Source organism: Parasteatoda tepidariorum, chromosome 2 (genome assembly GCF_982258835.1).
Source record: "Parasteatoda tepidariorum strain Cologne lab strain chromosome 2, Ptep-v5.0, whole genome shotgun sequence".
Taxonomy (NCBI): domain Eukaryota; kingdom Metazoa; phylum Arthropoda; class Arachnida; order Araneae; family Theridiidae; genus Parasteatoda; species Parasteatoda tepidariorum.
Window position 1 is genome coordinate 36,789,557 of NC_141756.1, and position 21,300 is coordinate 36,810,856.

The following is a 21,300-nucleotide window of genomic DNA, read 5'->3' on the forward strand; positions in this document are numbered from 1 at the left end:
ACAAATCTTTATTATTTTCATTTCCATGCTGGCTTCCATGAGTAAGGCTGATGCAATGGAGGTTGAACTTGATCGCCCCAAAGATAAATATATTAGAGCAAGTCTTTTAAATTGGGATGCAAGGAAATTAGATTATTAGCGATAGTTTAACCTGGTTGTGAAGCGAAGATTCAACTAAATAAAAGGCGAATTCTCAATATTTTTTAGCTACTGATGTCAATAAGCTAATGATGCCAACAATTCTAGCTAATTTCTAGCTAATGATGTCAGCAAATTTTTCAAAAAGAACACATATTTAGCTCAAGAATTATAACATTGTAAAGATTATGAATATAAATTTGTTTTTAAACAGCAAAAACACTCTGTTCTTTTGATTGCTTTATGCGGACCTGAGTAAGACTAGCGCAATGGGGTTGAACTTGACCGCCCCAAAGATAAACATGCGAGAGCAAGTCTTTTAAATTGGGATGCACATTATTTTTTTTTTGTTATGTGCCATTGCGGTATTCGATGTCAGTTGTTGCATATAGGGGCCGAGATAGCCAGCCTGGTAGGGAGTTGGACTCGTGCTCGTGAGACTGGGAGTTCGAAACCAGCCGGCCGAAGAATCTCCGTGTATTAAATGGGGACTGCTGCATGTTAAATCTGTCGGGGATACAATGTCCTCGAGTTCCCATAACAAATCAATACCTCTGGAGGTACAGATTCGGGGGTTCTCTTGTCTTCTGAATTGGGTTCAAAACTACAAGGCTACGGAGTTGACACAATTTTTGTCAGTAATTTTTAGTCGTAAACTCAAATTTTGTCAGCTGTTCAACGACGGTTTTAAAATTAAAAATGCTGCACATGGAGCCCCAGTGGCTCATAAGATTAGAGCGCGTGCCTCTCCGTGAAATGACCCAGATTTTCAATTCTCAGCGACGGCTGCTCGGTGCGAATTGTGCAACCGGCTCGCAGCGAAAACAGTGCTGACGTGAAATATTTTTAGTGGTAGACGGATCATGGGTTGGAATCCCCTTGCTGTCAGGTTAACCATGGGGTGTTCTCGTGCTTTTTCTCTTGATGTCATGCAAATGCGGGTTATTTTCCAAAAAAATTCCTCCCTGAAAAGAGACATTTCTCCCAATACTTGATCCAGGAATTACCTTGTTTTCTGGATTGCGCTCAAAATTACAAAGATACGAAGTTGAGTGTAGGAAGAGGTAAATTTAAAAATTGGGTCGGCTGTTCGACGGCAGTTAGAAAAAAAATTTGTTGCATATGACTTCGTAATTGCGAAACGAATTCATGATTGGATGTGGTTGACTTTGCGTCACAAATGGTAGGCGTAATGGAGATCCATATATGAGTTCAATTCAAGAAGAATTTAAATCTTCGTTGATGGCAGTTCTTATGCCCAGTAAGACTACTGGAATTGACTCATGCTATCAATCATTTTCGTGAGCTTTAAGTGCGGACTTAAAATCTCTGAGAAAACGTTTCTCAATTTCGTTGGAAATCAGATAGCAATAAAGCTTTTAAAAGTTTAAACTGCTCATTTAGTTCTTTTGATGCTTATAGAATATCATTCAGAAAATAAAAAAAATATCTGATAAAGTGAATTCATTGATAAGCCTTTTAAAAGTAGCACTAGCATTGAACAGTCCAAATTGCATCCTCAAACTCTCAAACAGACCGACTGGGGTGCATATTGAAATCTTGGGAACGCCTCCAGAAACTATTGGAATCTGATGATAGGATGCTCAGGGAGTAGAGCACTCGCCTTCCAATGATGTGAACCGGATTCGAATCGCAGCGACTGCTGATTGATACGAATTCCGCACCGGGCTCACACCGACCACATTGCTGACGCAAAATACCCTTAGTGGTAGACGGATCATGGGCTAGAATCTTCTTGCCACAGACTAACTGTGAGAGACTTTCGTGGTTTTCTTCTCCATGAAACGAAATGCGGGTTAGATTCATCAAAAAGTCTTCCATGAAGGCTGGTTTACCCCAATGCTTGATCCAGATGCTCAATTGCCTTCTGGGTTGGTTTAAAAATTACAAGACTATGGAGTTGAACATTAATAGTCGTAAACTCTGAATTGCTGCAGCTGTTCAACGCTAGTTATAAATTAAAATAATATATATTAGAGCCATGTAAATTTTCAGTAAAATCGGAGATTCAAGGAACTGGATATTGGTCTTTAAATGTTTGCGCATTCAAAACGTGGTAATCACCATCATTTCAACACCCCCTTTTTGGGTAACATATGACTGGATGAAGCATAGCTTCTTTTCCACTAGATCAGGGGTGGCGAACCTTTACACACCAACGTGCCATTTTTTCTAAAAAATTGCTTAATGAGGTCTTAGACGTGCCGTCAAATAATTCTGACTTCGTGATTATTGGGAAAATAATAATACTAAATACTATCAACTCAAAACTCTTTATTTACATTGAAAAAAGAAAAAAAAAACATTTTGCAATGTCTCAGTTATACACGTAATTCAACTTAAAGTAATATCAGTGTGACTTCTGTTGTTGCAGATTAGATGACCAATAACTTATATTAGGTTGTAAGATGTTAGTTTAAGCAGGACTGTTGATTTTTTTTGCTAGTTATTTACTGTTAGCTTGTTTTTTACGGTTATTAATTGCTTTTTTAGTATTAATTCTTAATTTTTTTATTGATAATTGTTTATTATTTTGTTTGTTTTTTGTGAATTTCAATTTGATTGTTACATATGCTTCATAGTGCCATAACATTTGTGTAATAACAATTCATAGTTTAACAACAATTGTGATCGGTTTAGTGCCCAAAATATTATGTCGCGTGCCATAAATGGCACGCGTGCCATTGGTTCGCCATCCCTGCACTAGATGGTCTTATATGTCCTAACTGAGTCATATTTTCTAATTCTGATATAGCAATTTGCGCCTCTCAAGAGCTAATCTGCGTAACTTTTCCCTTTAGTTATTATGTAAAGCAGAGTATTATGTTTGATAGGTTTATTGGAACAGGGCAATTTTTTCATTTATGAGAATTCTTTTAGGAGATCCAAATATTTATTATCTTTTGAAATTGTTTTAACCGTCAGCAGTTTCATCAGCTTTAAATGACCAAAAATTATTTAATTTAAACAATGATTTAATTTCATATAGTGGTCTCGAAATTTATTAACATAAAATAGATTTCAATCATTTAAATTTATATTCGAAAGTGGAAAAGCGTGTTATTCTAAAACAATGGAAAAACTTTTAAGCGAATAGAAAAGTTTTTGCATACAATTATAAAATTCGTTTATTCAAAGATAATTCCATGCAAGAAATAACTTTTTAGTAAATATTTATATTTTTTAACATAATATTTAATGATAATCAAAAATATTTTGATTTGTAAGGCATGTAATTCAAAGAGTTTAATTTCACCATTTCATTCCATTTCAAAGAGTTTATTTTCACATGGCAAAATACAAAATTTTGAGTAAATCGGTCCAATAGTTTCTGATAAATCGAATTTTAAATAAGTCGTATATCTAAAATTCAATTTTTTAGAAACTATTTCGTCTGTTTCTTACCATATGAACTTGAAATCTTCTTCCACACGCGCTCCGAAAACACTCAAAGAAAACACTCAAACACTCATAGTACTATTTTGCTATTTCTCCAAAATTTAATGACTTGGCAAAATAATTTAATGTCATATATAATTAAATAAGATTCAAAAAAGATTTTTCTAGAAAGGCTTTCATGGAAAAAGATTTTTCCATAAAAGCCTTCTTGAATTTTCTTTCGCTAAATTCCTGAACTGTATGTAAAGTTCTTTTTTTCCCCAATTCATATTCAAACATTTATACTTAACCAATCAATAATTGGTTTTGCCTGATAACGAAAAAAACTTCATTTAGCTTCAAAAACTATTAAGGAAGGGAAAGTTGACATGTTTCAGAGGGCTCAAAGCATACGCCGACTATCAAAATCAATCAACACGCAAACATCTCAAAACATCACTTTTTTCTAATTAACGATTCACGTGGTGGTTGGTCTTGACAATGGGTGCTTGTTTCGAGAGCTCGAAACAAGTATATTTTTTCCATTTTAATAATTCTTTAAACTAATTTAGCTTTAAACTAATTTAGCTTTTTATATTATATTTAGCTTCAAAAGCTACTAAATTTATGATTATCTTCTTTGGCATTACTTGTTTTAAGACTGGGTTTGTTACCTGAACGAATTAGATAATACACCAGAATTAAACTTTAGAACTATTCACACAAATATTTACAGTTTTGAAATTTTTTTAAAAATGGAAAACACAACTTGTAGCTGGTGAAATTTGAGTTTTTTTGGCACTACTGTGAGGAAAAGGTTAATAAAAGCACAGAAATATGCAAAATTATTGACACATAGAAATGAACACGGCAAGCATGAAAGTAAAAATTATTTTATTTACAGACTTCTTTTCATAAGGCACATATAAGTTTCATACATAATACAAGACATTTAATTTGAAAACTTTAAGAAACAATCGTAATTTTCAGAATAGTATTAAATATTAAGAATATTATAAATTATTCAGAATATTTTAAAACAATTGTAATAATTCCATATTTATTAAAAAATATATTGAATGATATAAAGCACACGCGGTGCAATTTCGATGGGCGAAAAAAGTGGCTACCATGTGGCGACTGGCCGGCAATCTTTTAATCGCCATTTGTTATATGTATTCGCCCAGTAGCTAGTGACGGGACTATTGTTTAGCCAAATAACTTTAGTGTACTCTAACCTGTTCAAAACTTTTGGGAAACAAATGAATTCAAAAATTTCACTTTAAATTTTTATTTTATTTACACTATACAACCTTTTCACACCATATACACTTTCACAAGCATCAGTTCAATGTTGAACTATAATATTAGTGCCTTGAACTATACTATGGTCAAATTAGTTGAAACCACAATAAGGTTTGAATTCAAATTTTTTTCCCGTTGATGTTGAACCATAGCAACATGTAATAAACCGCTTTAAGTAATCTGAAGGATTTTTTTTTCCTGAGCGGCTTATTTTTGCCCTATTCTAGTCTAAATTAGTTTATTTTTTTTGTCCTGGATGCAGCAAAAGTTTGATCGAAGCGTTGGTCCAACGTGTTACAATATTTATCGTTTTAGTGAAGCGATGAGAATAAATAAATTAATGAATAAAATTGTTATTGGCTCACCCTAATATGCATGTATTTTACAATAAAGTTTAAAAAAAAATCACAATTTTTTATTCCATAGTTGAATAAGATGAAAAGAAAGAGTTACTCTAGTTCTTAATGCAATGGTTTAATGAAAATTATTGCCAGAAAGATATAAATGTTTTGAGCATTTTAACATCGATTACTGATACACTGCAAATGGAATTCTACAACTAGCGCAGCAATATCAATAACATCAAAAATTGGAATGTTTTCTAAAATTAGATAGTAAATTATGAATGTAAATATGTATTTTATTACTTGTTTTTTTTATTTTTGATGTTTCAGATTAGGTTATTTTTTGCTTATTAATAAGTTCGATGCAATACAATCTTAACAGAAGCAACTTCATTAAAAAAAATATTATTCGATTAAAATGCTAGAACTTTTACAGAATGGATGGACAACTTTTTTTTGCGAAGTTATCAATTCTTTGATATGTTCAATTGTACAATAAAAATGAAATATTATGAAATATACAATGAAATATAATGAAAGGATAGGAACATTTTTTAAACAAGTAAATATTAACTAACTATTAATAGTAAAGTTAAAACAATTAATAATAAGTACCAAACACAGATGTCACATCATAAGCAGTAATAAACACCATAAAAGATTTTTGCGTGATCGTAACTTAACCCTTTGGCACTCTCAAAATAAATAAAAAAACTCGAATATTCTAGATGATTCCACTAAAGGACAAAAATCAGTTATTCTACCTATTATCTAAGTTAAGTGCTGATTAACTAGGCAGACCCGTAAAAGTGCCGACAATTGCTTCGGTTCTCAAATTACCAAAACAAACTGAACAGTATCTGCCAGACACTTATTAAACTGAAAATCAAGTTAATCAAACAAAGAACAAATTAGTTGCTAGGATTAATCATCATTTGATTAAAAGAACTATAAGACAAAGAGTAAAATGGTTTATATACTCTCACAATTAAGGAAATTACTTAGTGTTTATTCATTTATTTATAATTTGATAGCTAAAGAATCAAGTCAACAAATTACTTAATAGAATGGGAAAAATAAACTTTTAAGTTTTAATGATATGGAAGCCATTAATGTGTGCATCACCTAGGTATTCGGAAAGAAATTTGCACATTAACAGCCTTGAGGTAACATGTACAGAGCTCAAAAACAACCCCCTACCCTGAATAACTTTTGATCCTAGGATTTTCACGTATAAGGAATCAATCTTAATAATTTGAGGGTATGCCCTCAAATGTGCTAATTAATTAGTGCAGACAAAATTGTAAGTTACGAAAAACACAAAGCGTACTTTCTCTGAATAAGCATATCTTTCTTTCGTCGGATTTGGATTTCCGATCCTCAAAATATAGAGGGAAGCCTCTATCTGGGAAATATGGTCTCAATAGTTTGGTTCTTTTATATAATACAATATTATATAATACATTTTCATAGAATACTTTTTTTTAAATAATTATTTATTATTTTATTTAATAATCACCTAAAACGTTTCGAATTGTAAGATATAAAAATTTTTATATCATTTTAAAGAGTGTAGTTTTATACGCCAAAAGGCGAAATTTGAACTAAATCAGTTGAATAATTCCTGAGAAATCGAATTTTAAAAAAAGTGATATATTTAAAATTCAATTTCTCAGGAACTATTTGGCCGATTTTGCTCAAATTTTGTATTTTGCCATGCATAATTAATTATCATATTTGGGGTCACCCCCTTAAACCATTAAGAATGAGTTCTAGAACGTGAAGATCTGATCATTAGATCAGAAGTTATCCACTGTGGTCTTTTTTTTTGCACACTGTACATTAATTATCCATCCAATACAAATGATTTTAGAACCGAAGAAAATGTTCAGTAAAATTAATCCCATTAAATAGTAAGCTCCATACACTAACTCATTTTTTTTATCTGGATTTTAATTCTTGCACTCTTTAGTTCACGGAACAAAAGTAAAAAGACCAGTACAATGCCTAAGCTTTTTTTTCCCAATTATTTTAATATTATTTATTAGGTTATTTCCAAAAAGACTTTTTTTGCAACCAAAGTAAATATCAGTTCATAAAAGATTTTTTATTTTTACTTTTGCTGTAATTTATTTCATTACGTCAATGCTGCGTTTAGATACATCGTTTTGTTTTATTTAATTATATTTCTCATCACTTGTAAATTTTAACAATCCAATTATTTTTCCAAACCAAGTCAATAATAACTGTCCAAACTTTGGACCGGTCTCCTGACCAAACTATTGGGACCCTATTTCTCATATAGGGGCAACCCATTATATTTTGAGGGTCAGAAATTCGAATACGTCGAAAAAAAGGTATGTTTAATTCTGGGGAAATATGTTTTTTGTGTTTGATTCCGTAATTTGCAACATTGCTAACATTAATTAATTATCATAGTTGAGGTTACCCACTCAAACCATTAAGATTGAGTTCTAAAACTAAACTAAACTGAGCGGCGTGCCAGCCCTTGAGGGTCAAGGCCTACTGTGCTCATCTCAGTTTTCTTGACCTTGGGCTCTGGGGTGCAGGAGCAGATGTTCCGGTCAGGTGGTCAGCCGAACGCGTAACCCCCAGTGTTTAGTTCCCAAGCATGCTTGGTATTCATTTATCGACCCACTGAAGGGATGAAAATCTGAGTCAGTCTTGCCCGGCCCGAGGATCGAACCAGGGACCTGTGGCACAGCAACGCGAAGCGCTACCGCTCAGCCACCGGGCGTCAAGATTGAGTTCTAGTAAGCGAACATTCGATCATTAGATCTAAAGTTATTTAGGATTGTTAATTTTTTTGCTCAATGTACACGTGTATACCACGTTTGCCTTTCGGGATAAATGGCCAGTTGAAAGAGCATTTTTTACGAGCACGATCACTAAAAGGTTCAAATAAATGAATATCTATACCCCTGTGTAAATGTGTTAGTTAATAACATGAGATTGATGACAATAATAAATAATAATGAGGAAATTAAATATAATGAGCCATAGGATTTTTATTATGATCGTACAATAAATTATGACAGTAATTGATGATTAGAAATTAATAGTTTAATTCGTTCTATTTTGGCAGCATTCCGCATTTCAAAGAAAATGCATTTCAACATCTTGTCCATAATAATATTTACTAAAATACTTCTTTATGAATATTTTTATGGAAAATATTGTATGACCTAAAAATATTTTTATTAAAAATCTAAAATTTCAGTTTTGCTTCAGTTGAATAATTTATTGAAAAAATTATTTGAAATATGAAACCTTTATATATTTTAACATTATAAATATATTTAATTAGATTTAATAGTTACATATTTCAACAGTATGCATATTTTATAACATCGTTCTTAAGTTATAAACGTAAAAGTAACTGAGAATTTTGCATTAACGCATGAATAGCACTTGAAAATAACTCCCACTAATTTTATTGAGCTTTCTTCCCCCCAAATTCCTTTCTAATGCATGTAGTTTGCAGATCCAATATTTCATGCATGATTAACTAAACATCCATAACTACTGCAGTTTTCGCTGCACGCATGTTTTTTTTTTCAATTACGCTGACACAGTTTTTGAATAATCAGTTCATAAATTAAAACTTTAAAAGAAGTGAGCGTTTAAGAAAAAAAGACGGGAGTGTTATTTCCTCAAAAACTGTAAATGTGAGAAGTACAACAGAAATTACATTAGCTGCTTATATGTTGTTAAAATTTCAAATAAATCAGATTAGTCTGGTGTTTGTGAATGTAAAAACTATGTATTGGAGGGAGGGAGGGGGAGGGGAACGCCTTTTAAAGTTTACCAACGCTTTTCTCGTTAATGCAAGTCACGTGTGGAATGCGCTGTTTCTTTCTGATTGAGAAGTTTTAATTTATACCATTAGATCTATCCTTTCAAATGCGCAGTATGGTTGCCCTCTTCAAACTATTTACACTACTTCCATGTTAAAGCGGATGGTAAACAAGAGAAGAAAAAAGCCTTCTATTTGAGATTCAATGGCGGACAAAATATAAATAAAATTGAATTAAGGCCAAACGTATAAATGTGAAATAAAGTTTTTTTAATTGAAAAATAAAATTGAAAGTTTATGGATCATACAATCGAAAATTGAACTCGAGTGTAAACAAACTGAGTATCTCTGACCACGCACAACCAAACGGAAAGGAGAGAGTTAAAAGAGTAACCGAATTCCAACCGTAATGTTCTTGTTAAATTAAATCTGAGTGCCATTGGCCGGTATATCCTACGCTGATGTTTTTTAATATTATTATTTCCTTTTATTTACTTGTCTTTTTTTCTTAGATTAAGTTGTCACTGCCCGGTTTCGCCCGTCAACCTTGTATACCGTATAAAAAAATCATACCTCCTAATTATCGATGGCAGTAGCTCCTACAATCTGTTAAGATTTTCAAAGGATAGATTTGATGTATCTACAGTGAGCGATCATGGATGGTGCCAATACCTTGCCGATGTTAATGACAACGGTGGTGTGATTAGCATCGTAATCACAAATGCACATATTGTTGAAACATGCAATGTAAAAATAAATTAAAATTCCATTTTGGAAGTCTAGCATTGTCACAATTCAATTAATTCAGTTTCTCTTTTATTCTAGCCATTTAAAACTTTACATTATGTGTTAAGCTCTATAGGGAATCAAAATAGAATGAGTATCTTAAATTTAAAAATACTCCTTTTGATGATTAATTTATTATGAATTAAAAATAATTTAGAGGCTAAGGGAAATACTGTAATAACAAATCCCTATATGTCATGTTTTAAAGCCTAAATCAAAACTGAATCACATACCAGACGTATATTTGTTACACACGTGGGAAAGTTACATGGACGGTCTCGGTTAATCTAAAATAAAGATCATCTGTATTTGAAAAATGTAGTAAATTCACAACATGAAATTCATAACTATTTCCTGATGTCTCAAATTCTCCGAAGTAGGAAAAATACTAGATTTTCCATATCATTAGAAAAAAACTAACATTGTATGAATTTTTTCACACTCAATGCAACACTTTCTGCTTTGGTTTTCTTAATATTGTTTTTAAAATTTTTGTAAGGAACATTCAAACGAAATTCCTTAAAACCATTCAGTTAGTCGATTGAGTGTATGATTCACAATCAATAATAAAGCTAGCCACCACTTCACAGTAGCAGTGATTTCCCTTTTTAAAACACATTTCCATCTGAATTTAATCAGTACATTGGTTTCCTTTTAATTTATCTTCACTCGGATTTAACACTGAGAAGACCAGCAGTATCAGCATTAGTTCAAACCCATAAAAATAATAAAAGGGTCATTTCTAATTAAAAAAAATCTATAGATCCTTCTGTAGGAAAAAATCTATGTCTTTTGTTATGTATTTAGATCTTATCCACAATCGCTTACGAGATGCATTTCAGGTTCAGATTAATTTCATTTAGTTCTCATGCTATCCATATTGAACTTTATGAGCGGATAACGATGATGACTTAATATTCGTTTTCAACAGAATGAGTTCGTAAATCAAGACTAGCATTTCTTTGACTAGGTTAGTTCATTTATGATAAGTTCACACTTCAGTGCATTGTAAACCCTCCAAATCGATTATCGTCCGAGCGTTTGGTGTTGTTTTAACATTTAGAGAAGGAAATTCGGCAGAAATAACATCAATCACAGCTATACTAGGTCTTCGTATATAATTCGACCTGTGAGGTTTTTCCTCGTCGACAGTAGTCGACGTTTCATGCCTTGTTGCACACCGATTAATTTCTAAGTCACTGGGGGCAAGGGTTATTGTTTTTGGAGGTTTTAAAAGATGGCCATTGCCCATTTTGTATTGAGTAGTTTGTTGTTGAGGTCCGTTTAAAATGGCAGATGAAAACACTTGCAAGGATCCACGACCAAAGTTGGCAGATGTGAGCCCAGGAGAAGTTGGTAAAGGCAAACTCAGCCTTCGAGGTCTGATTTGTGGTTCTTCTTCTTTTACAGCCTGCACAAGAGTCAGGATCTTCTGGATTTTGTTGTTGTGGTTCTGGTCCTTGAGCTCTGGAGCCGGGAAAGACTGCATACGCTTCAGGGCTGCACGATTTCGAGGCTTCATAGTTCGAGTCTGAAACAAATGAGAGTTATTATAACTCCAGTTGGAAATGCAGTTCAACATAAATATTTCAAACAAGAAATGACACTTTTGATTTCGGAGAACGTAACGGACTTGCTAATAAATTACTAACAATAAATTTTTTCATAAAAAAGTAAAATGAAATTTTTGAAAAATATACATATATATATATATTTTTTTTATATTTATAATTCATCTTTTCTCAATGGTTGCAGAACTACTGTATTTTGTCATTATAGTAATTTGAGCTAATGGAATTGAAAAAGAATTCTCAACATTTTAATGGTTATGGTATTAAAATCTATCAGGACAAGTAATGATACGGCCAAGTGGTTACTTTTCTGGATCCAGTATAATTTTTAAAATAAAGAATTGACAACTTAATTTGACCAGTTCAAGTTCACAAGGCAGAAACGATCTACATTGCATTTAAGGAATTCTTAAAATGCAGCGAAAATGTATGTAAATAGCACCGAAACAGATAACAGTCAAATTTATAAATTTCATTTATTCAAAATTAAAATAGCGCATGCTCATTTTTGAGGAAAAAAACACAGTCGGAAAAGTAATGTTGAGCGAGGAACGGGTGAAAGGGTGAAAGATATGTCCATGGGTTGCTTGCAGGGTTCGAACCAAAGACCTCCGGGTTCATAGTAGGTTGCTCTAACCACCATAATTGTTCATAAAAATGTATTTTATTACGAAAAATTTTTTGAATTTTATTTCATATTCAGTAATAATTAAAATTTATCAAACAAATTTTCTTTGAAAATAAAATAAATGGTATATTATGGGTCACAATTTCAGCTTTCGTTATTTTGTGTTTATCTTGAATGAGTCATATTTATTGATAACATTGGTTTAATAAATAAAAAGTTAGAAAAGTGAAAGTCATAAAGTTTAGAATTTAGATTTATAGATACCTTGGAAACGTCCTGTATTATTTGGTAAACTTCGTCCAATCTTTGTCCCATTCTTTGTTGTGTTACGTAAATGCTGCTGGATAATTTTCTCTCCACTTTTCTTATTTGTTTGCACCGCATCATTCGAGATATATAATTCAGTAGCATAGCTAAGTAACCCAATCCAAAGATAATCCAAAGAACAACGAAAGTCTTATACACTCCAACGTAATTACCTTCAAAATTCCCTGTAAAAAAATGCAATTGTTTTTTAAATAAAAAATACACACACAAATAAAACACTGTTCGTTAAAAAAGTCATTTTATATTAAGACTGTATTGAGTAATTGATCGATTTTAACTTGATAATTTTTAAATAACGTTGTACGAAATTTGAACAGAACTAGCTGAATAGTGCTTCTGAGTTATAAATTTCAAAAAGAAAAGAAAAGGATTTTTTAATTCTAATTTCAAGCAAAACTAAATTCAATTGAACACAAATTCAACTTGTGGTTAATGCTCAACATCTGTAGCTCAACATCATAACTCATTTTATGACGGATCTAAGAGTTGTCAGTGCATCTAAATATTTATTTTATAGAAAATGCGACTATAATTTCCAAGAAAAGCACGGGTTCAGGAATTTAAAAATAAGCTATTACAATACTAGTTCAATCATAAAAACACGAAAATATGTGCAGGTTATAATTTCAGCCATTGTATTGAGTTATCTCAAACGTAAAAAAATAGAATTATTTGCTTATTAATGCGGTTCAGTAAAGTGAGTACAAAATAAATTTAAAAAAAAATGTTATAAGATTCAATTTTATCGACTTCAAAGAGTATATATATGTATACAAGGTATTCCATAATTTTCAGTCTCACTGTTAGAAATTTCTCGGAAAAAAAGGTTAAATAACAATTTATTTAATTGTTAGTTTACCATATTCAAACAAAACAGTCCCTATTATGACTTTTTCAGAAGCACACGAAGAAATAGTTCATAATAGAGCAGAGTCCCTAGCGGTGTATGATGATACTTCCGGGCATGAGTTTTTACACAATTTTAATCTTGATAATGTGCCCTAACTCCACTAGAAGCGTGTCGTAACATTTACGCGAATCCTTGTATAACGTTTTTAAACTTAAACACTTCAAAAAAAAATGGAGCTTGGAGAGAGAAACCGATTGAAGTTTTGAAATGAGTATTGAGAAAGTATCTAGGATCTGTTAAAAAAATCTCTGCTACAGAAAAAAATGTTCCCCAGTGTAATTAATGAAGGGATGAATCAAAAACTGAACGACCCGGTTTGAAACTAACAGAAAAAATATTCACTGATAATCCGTCGTAAAATAGTCGTTGGCCTCAAACTTTAACCCTTTTTTAATACTTTATCTTGCTTTTACAAATTAGAATCTAGAGACAGCTCGTAGGTTATATTCTACAATTTAATTTTTTCATGAAAAACCACGCAGTAAAAATACTATACGCAAGTAAATTCTTCTTCAATGAAATTCTCATATTGCAAAACATAGCATCAAAATTATGTAAATAGAATATGACATATTGTCTGCAATATAAATTGTACACAATAGTTTGTTTAAACGGAATTTGATTTCTGATAATTTCTCTTTAATCCAGACTCAATAAAAGTGAAGTTTAATTTCTACGCCATTTTGTCTAAGTGAAATTTTGTGAATAAAATTCTATGTGAGTGATTTTTGTGTTTCACAATTTTTTTAAATTAAATATTTCACCTTGATGAGATTTTTGTGTTAAAAAATGTTTTTATTACAAGTATTTCATTTTAATATATTTGATATACAAGAGTTATTGTTAGTAAACATAGTTGTATTTACGTCATATTTCAACTCAAAAGGCGCCAGGTCGCTTTATTTCGAATTCACCTCTAGCGACAAAAGGGCATCTTTATTCCAACCGCTTCTTTGTCAAATGCGACACAAAATTTGGCACAACTTTTAGGGGCTTCTGTTTGCCAATCTGGCGATCAGCCCATTAATGTTAGCTATGATATGATTCTCTTTCAAATTAAAGATACTATGAGTATGAAATTACCCTTTATCCGTAGCTAATTATCGCTTACTCTTTTCATGCTTAAATGAAACATGGAGAAGACATAATTGTTGAATAAGACCATTTAAATAAAGCCGATTAAAACAGTTATAAGTTTCATGGAATGTATTTTTTAGTATGCTTTTTCAATTTTGTTAAACAAATTTAGAATCGTTTAATTGCGTTTGAATAATTGGATAAAGATTTGCGTGCAATCGAGTTGCTAAAAGTGATTTTGCTTTTAAAATTCTCTTTACCACTCTGTCAAACTATGCAAAGTAATTAAAATCAAAACATTAACGAAATATTTGCATTGCAAATCAGAAAAAAGGAAGACTTTTTAAAACTATTATTATGGATGCTGATTACAGTTTTATACTTATACCTTTACATACTTTACTTATATATTTTTACGTGTTTAACTTTCATAAATTTCTATGTTATTCATTTATAGTTTTAATTTTTTTCACATTTATAGTTAATTTATTTAATTAACGAGTTATGAAATTTATACAAATTAAAAGGTTTCTCATTCGTAGAGAAAGAGTACATTCCTTCTTGATAATAACGACATAAAGCTTTAAAAATTATTTAAATGGTCTCACTCGTAAGCTAATTTATACAACGCAAAAATTTCAATGAAATTTGAAAGAAATTAAAAATGCTTTTCAAAACTATATATGAGATATTTTATATCACTTCTTAACCAACATTCATAAAAATACACCTAGAAGTAAATATTACAGTAAATTTGATTTAAAAATATTTGCTTGGATTTTAAAATACAGTAGTATATTTATTTGAAAGAAAAGTAAAAGAAAATGTTATGGGTATGGTTATTTCAGCGACGATGAATGATAATGATTTCAGAGAAGGATCAATAGTAATCAGTATAATGATATTATTGCCAGTGTTAAACAATATTTTTCCTTCCAAAGTGGGAGTTTTTTTAATTTTTTATTTTATTTTTATCGAAAGTTGACGACTTGTCATAATACTTTGTTAACAAACAAAGTTGCTATTTTTGAGTGACAGAATCACAATATAATAGAGAATCTATAAGTATCTACAAACTCTGTTGTTTCGAATGACACTTGGCTAAGTCAAACACATCACCCGTTAGCCTTTTGCGAATTAAGTCAGAAAGGTCTGTCTTTTGTTTAAAAGTACGTCTTAGCTCAGAAACCCACTGATAGATGGCAGCACCACTTATTCATGAGGCTACCTCTTTAAATCAGACATAGGTGAAGGGGAAGGAAATTTTCTCCAGATCTCTATACCCGTGGTACTCCTCAGCTACCGACCACAGATTTAACGAGCACGTATGTACTCGGTGGATCTTAGCGGAATCAAGGATAGAATCCTGGTTCCTCCGAACCGGAATCTCATTCTTTTTACACTGTGCTACCCCGGCCCAACGAAGTCTTCCAAAATTGGATTGCAGATGCCTCATTACTTAATTAATTTAAGTATGTTATAGGAATAAAGAAATTGTCGAGAAAAAAATGGTAAAATCTAAGCCAAAGCTAGTAAAATGTTTCTGAAATTCAAGGGAAGACATATTAAATACAAATTAAGAACAAATTGTATTAATATTTCCGACAGGATTAAGTTTTCCAAAATCTGTATTAGATTAATTTAACACAATTTTTGCTGCAATAGGTATTAAAAACTATTATTTTAATAAAAAAATTGTCTTAGAGAGAATAAACAGTTATTACTGTATATTATATTAATATTGAAATTTAAACTAATTATTTTGAGTAAAGTAATTAACTGACAAATAAATAGTTATTCCTTAGTTTTTTTAAAAATATTTTTTTTAACTTGTCGTTACATAATGAGCTTACGAATCATTATTATTTTACTTTTCTTTATTATGATTTTTGAATAATTATTTTCACTGATTTAAGAAACATTATCATTGAAACTGATGGAAATTAAATCGAACGATTAGCTTTGTGAGTTCTTTTAGTTTTTCATAATTTTTTGGCAGCTTTCAAATTGGGTGTTTTTCGCTTCATGCAGTTATTGTATTTTTTTAATGAGCAACTTAATATAAAACATTTATATAAACTTCGTTTCATCGACATTTTACTTAATTAAAGTATATCAATACTCAAATACCCAGGAAATCAGTTATCATGACAGCGAAAATTTGATGATCTGAGAATAAATATCTGCATTTTTCTCTATGATTTAGATTGAATTGTTTGAGTCTTGTAGCCTTAAATTCGTCTTTTTAGGGGTGGAGTTGGCCTTGATTTCCTTCAAATGGATGACGACACATACCACATATAGCTCATTAGAGATGTTTACTAAATTGATTCCAAACCAAATATTCAGATCTAATGCATATCTAAGAACACTTAGAGGAGGGAATTTGAAACTTTCCAGTTTTTTTCCCTCAATCATCCAAAGCTTAAAAACAGCGTTTCCCATTGATTGTGATAGTTATTGTCAAATAAACTACTAAGCTCCACTATCCTATGGGAGCTTGTATAGCTACAAAAGGAAGCCATACCCTAAAGTTTTCCATTTTGTTTGGTCTGTAACCGCTGTTGAATATCATCCGAGTTCAATGATTGTTGCACAGCTACCATATGCAAGTGCGTTACAACGCTTGAATTATTATTGAATAAATAATTCCAAGAAAAGGAAGTGATAAGATATTACCTGATTAAAAACTTCCTTTTCTTCGAAAATATCTAAATAGCAATAACAGTTGACATGTTTAAAACGCTTCAAAAATAGGCATCCATATTCAGGACTTGCCAGACGTGAATGAGAAGAAAAAAAAAGCATCAATTTGCCAACGAAAAATGGAATAATAAAGATGAAAAACAGAACAGGAAAAAAACCACAGTGGCCAAGAGGGTTAAATCGAGGTAATTGTTGCAGTTTATTTGAGTTTCATTAGAGCTACACAAGGAGCTATTGGCGATGGTCGGGGAAACATCCCTCAAGAGGATCCGAGGACATGCTATCACAATTTTGATCCTCTACAGAGGAGATGGCTACCCCTCTTTGGTAGCCCAACAACCTGCACGTGAAGTCGAACACTTTACGGTAGAACAGTTTTACGAGGACTGATCGGACACCCTCGGTCTCTTCACAGGCTCGCCTCTTCACTCGGTCCCTTCACAATGTGGTCACCTACCCGCACACTGAGCTAAGGGTAAAGTACGTTTCCACATGCCATGGAGAGATGATGAGGAGTTAATGTCGTTAACAAGGGAATCAGCACGATACATATGTCCGTTGTCAAGAATTCGAGATATCCTCAATTGCTGCACATTGTTAGAATCTTGAACATAAATTCAATTTCGACAATGGGAAAATCCTTTTAACCCCAGTCACACCAGCTCATCTTAATGTCCTAGAATCTTGTTTCATTCGTATGAATGCTGATTCTCTCAACATTAGTATCTCACCACCTCTCCATCGTAAGTGGAAATGCATTTTATTTTCTCTCTCTCGGTTACGGTAGTTTTCCTAGTTTTGTTTATCCCCTTTATTTTTCCATTTTTCGTTGGCAACTTTGCGCTTTTTTTCCAAATAACTTTTGTTTGTTTTGTTTGTTTTCAAGTCTTGCAAAGGAGCCCCTGTTTTTGAAGCACTCATTAAAATATTTTTTTTTACCTCTGTCGATGAATAGTTAATACAATCAGCGAATTTCAGATAGCTTTGTCCACCTACATACGTTTACAATTTTGAACTCAACTCTGAAAAAATAGGAACTTATGAATTGAGTATTGGAATGAACTAGTTCTTATAGAATGACTCTTGAGTAAAATATTAGTGTTATATGGATATGAAGACAACGACAACTTGACGTAAATAACGAGGACAATAAAACTCCAGTTGAATGATCTGTCCACTGCTGGAATAACTTGTTGGCGCAGTCCTGAACCAGCGAACTATTACACCAGATAGCACCAGAATTCGAACGTAGGTCGATTCGAACCTAGGCCCTACTTTTTAGTTCATTCTGTATGATACTCCATGCAAGCAACTGCTTGAAAACTGACTATTAACTGTTTCACAATGGATTAAGGAGATTTTTATTTTCAATTTTCACAGTAACGATTTGAAAACTTATTTTTGGGGATTCGAAAAGGTTTCACATAAGACTATGTTCCAAGATATTTTCAGATTTCTTAATGAATATTTTTTTGAATTCTCCTCTCAAACGTCAATACTGAAAAGTAAAACTTTGAGTTCTACTACTTGGCATGGTAATAAATATTTAACAAAATATTTCTTGAAGAGTTTAGCATCAATAAGGAGAGCCGAATTCTGTTTGTGTTTGCGAGCATGTTTTTCACTGTAATTTTACAGTTTTTCTAATTTGCGTCGAGGGAAATTGTCTTTTGATGTAAATTTACGACATTAGTAGACCAATGTTATTCTCCAAAAACAGAAACATTTCAGAAAAACACAGTTGTAAAGTGTACAATTTACGTCTCCCCGAAGGCGGCTTCTTTACAACACATTGTCACAGTCACACAAGCATCTAAAACTGGAGTTGGGCCAATGAAGTGTTAAATGATGACTCACAAAAAACGGAACGAATTTCTTTTTCTGGATGAATGCATTGAAAGGTTGGAATAGTGTTACGCTCTCATTCGTTACCCTTGAAATATTGATGCATAAAAATATATAAACATGTGTGAATACAACCCTCTGATAAAATACAGTGCTTAGCCATTTACAATGTGCAAAATACTAAAAATAATTTGAGGAACTTTCAAAGCATACAAAAGTAAAGTTTAATGATTTCTTCCATTAACTTCCATTTTCAAATAATAGTTTGCTTTAAAATAATGTTTTAACAATAAGCAATATACGTTCTGAAAAGCTTAAAAATTAGATTAATTTGTGAAATTTCATACTTTTTGCATACTTTTTAAAAAGTTATAACATTAAACCTTTCAAATTAGAGAACAATTTTACCAACTATTTGACCCGAGAGGGCAAAATTCATGTTATGACTTTTAGGTTGTGATCTGCATTGTCTTCTAGGAAAAGCAATCAAGCTACATTTTTGATTTCATATATATCTACATATCTTTTAATTTTTTATAACAGGCATTGAACAGCCGACCTGAATTTTGGGTTTACGACCACTAATGTTCAACTCTGTAGTCTTGTAATTTCGAACTTAATCCAGAAAACATGGGAACTCCTTGATCAAGTTTTGGAAGAAAGGTGGAGGATTTTTTGATGAAACTAACCCGCATTTGTGATGCATGGAAAGGAAAGCCATAAAAACCTCCGAAGGTTAGCCAGACGGCAAGGGGACTCTAACCCATGATGCGTCTGCCCCTGAGGATTTATAACTTACGTCAGCACTGTAATCGGTCCAAGCCGGGTGCGGATGTATTCCAGATATAATTTATTTAACAATTCTAAATAAGAATATCTAATACAATAGCCGCACGATTTTTCTAACTTTTTACAATTCTTTTCAACAATGTTTAATAAAATATATATATAGGGGAGAGTCGGGTAGCCTCGCTCACTGTCAATTTCATATGTAGAGAATATTTTTTCAAGTCAATGGGCCATCTGACATTAATTGTTATATAAAAAAAAGATTATTTTCAAAGTTTCAAGTATTTATGCAGCTGTTGACATGGTAAACAATAGTTTTGAAAATATGTTGAAAACAGTAGTCATGAAATTAAGAAAAATTGGTTGAATGTTTCGATTAAACTTCATTTTAAGACTAAAAAAATATTTTTTCTATACAAACAGCATTAAAGTATGTAGTCTTAAGTTTAATTTGCACAAAGAAAGAAGTTTATATGTGAATAATTGTTCGCGTAATTACAAATTTACAAAAAAAAAAAAATTGGACTTCGGGTAGCCCCGCTCACATGAATGTCGGGTATCACCGCCCAATTTTATTTCGTCGATAAATGTACGGTTGCAAAGTTTATAATTTTATTGCTTCAAATTTGAATGTTATATGCATTTTTAACAACAAATATTGTTGTTATTAAATGATTGTTATTAAATGATAGAATTTACTAAAAGTATATAAATATGTAATAAATAAAATAATTTTGTGATAAAAATGATAAATGAGGTTTATCTATTGTCAATACATTGGTCATTTTCATTTACACCTGAAAAAACAGTAAAAAAACATAATTTTTGTAACTGGGTGGGGCTACCCTACACATTTTGAAAAGAGCTGAAAAACATGTTTTTTTAAATTTCTGTTTTCTTAAGTTAAACTGTTCTTTTTTTGGTTTATTCTTTTTGCATTATTCAATTAGAAGATAAAACAATAGAAACATACAAAAATATTGATTATTACTCAATATTATACAGAAATATAAGCAATACTCCTTAAGTGGACAGGGCTACCCGACTCTCCCCTATATTTAAATTTTGGGTATGGAAATCTTTTATTGTCAACTTTTGTAATAATTGGCATGCTTTCTTGGCGATTAAAGTTCGCCATTTATATCAGTTCCTTAAGAAAAAATAATGTTTTCGTCTGTATGTCTAATTAAAGAAAGAATGGATAGCAGTTAGTTAATCGAAATTTATGCCCCTCCCCCAAATAAAACAGTGGACAGATTTTCACACAAAGCCCAGTATGTTAAAATTCAAACACACTTAATCTTAAACAATATCAGGACAGGAAATGCCGGTCAAGAGTGAACCGGGTGATGACCCACATCTGAGGATATGTGAACAAGAAGTTTCAAACCATTTTGACCAAGAAGGTTTCCATATTTATTAGTTCTCACAAACTGAAGTATAACTAGGGAATATTTTTAAGAGTTATGGTATGATTACATTTTCAGAGATTATTATACAACTAAAGAAACAAATGTAAAATGGAAATAAAACAAAGAAATCACTAAGTTTTCTTGACTATCTTATTCATTGATAATTTCTGAAGAAGTGAACTAATAATTTCCTATTTTTCCTATATTCCTTGAGCAAAAGTAAGCCAGTTAAATTTTTTTTACAGT

At 31.7% G+C, this 21,300-nt stretch overlaps 1 protein-coding gene across 2 annotated transcripts in view; it reads right to left on the bottom strand.

Annotated features, from left to right (window-relative positions):
- Window positions 1-9,488: 9,488 nt before the first annotated feature.
- LOC107436952 (potassium channel, subfamily K, member 16) overlaps window positions 9,489-21,300 on the bottom strand; it is an 87,481-nt gene continuing 75,669 nt past the window's right edge. The window contains exons 5-7 of one of the 2 annotated variants that reach the window (XR_015431348.1): window positions 12,253-12,479; window positions 10,348-11,320; window positions 9,489-10,230 (exon numbers count right to left, since the gene is read on the bottom strand). Coding sequence is in view for 1 of the 2 variants with exons in the window: in XM_016048791.4 (XP_015904277.2) it covers window positions 10,781-11,320; window positions 12,253-12,479 (767 nt within the window). In the remaining variant the exon portion in view is untranslated. Of the gene's footprint in view, window positions 11,321-12,252; window positions 12,480-21,300 lie in introns of both variants that reach the window. The other variant, XM_016048791.4, reaches the window with a different exon arrangement.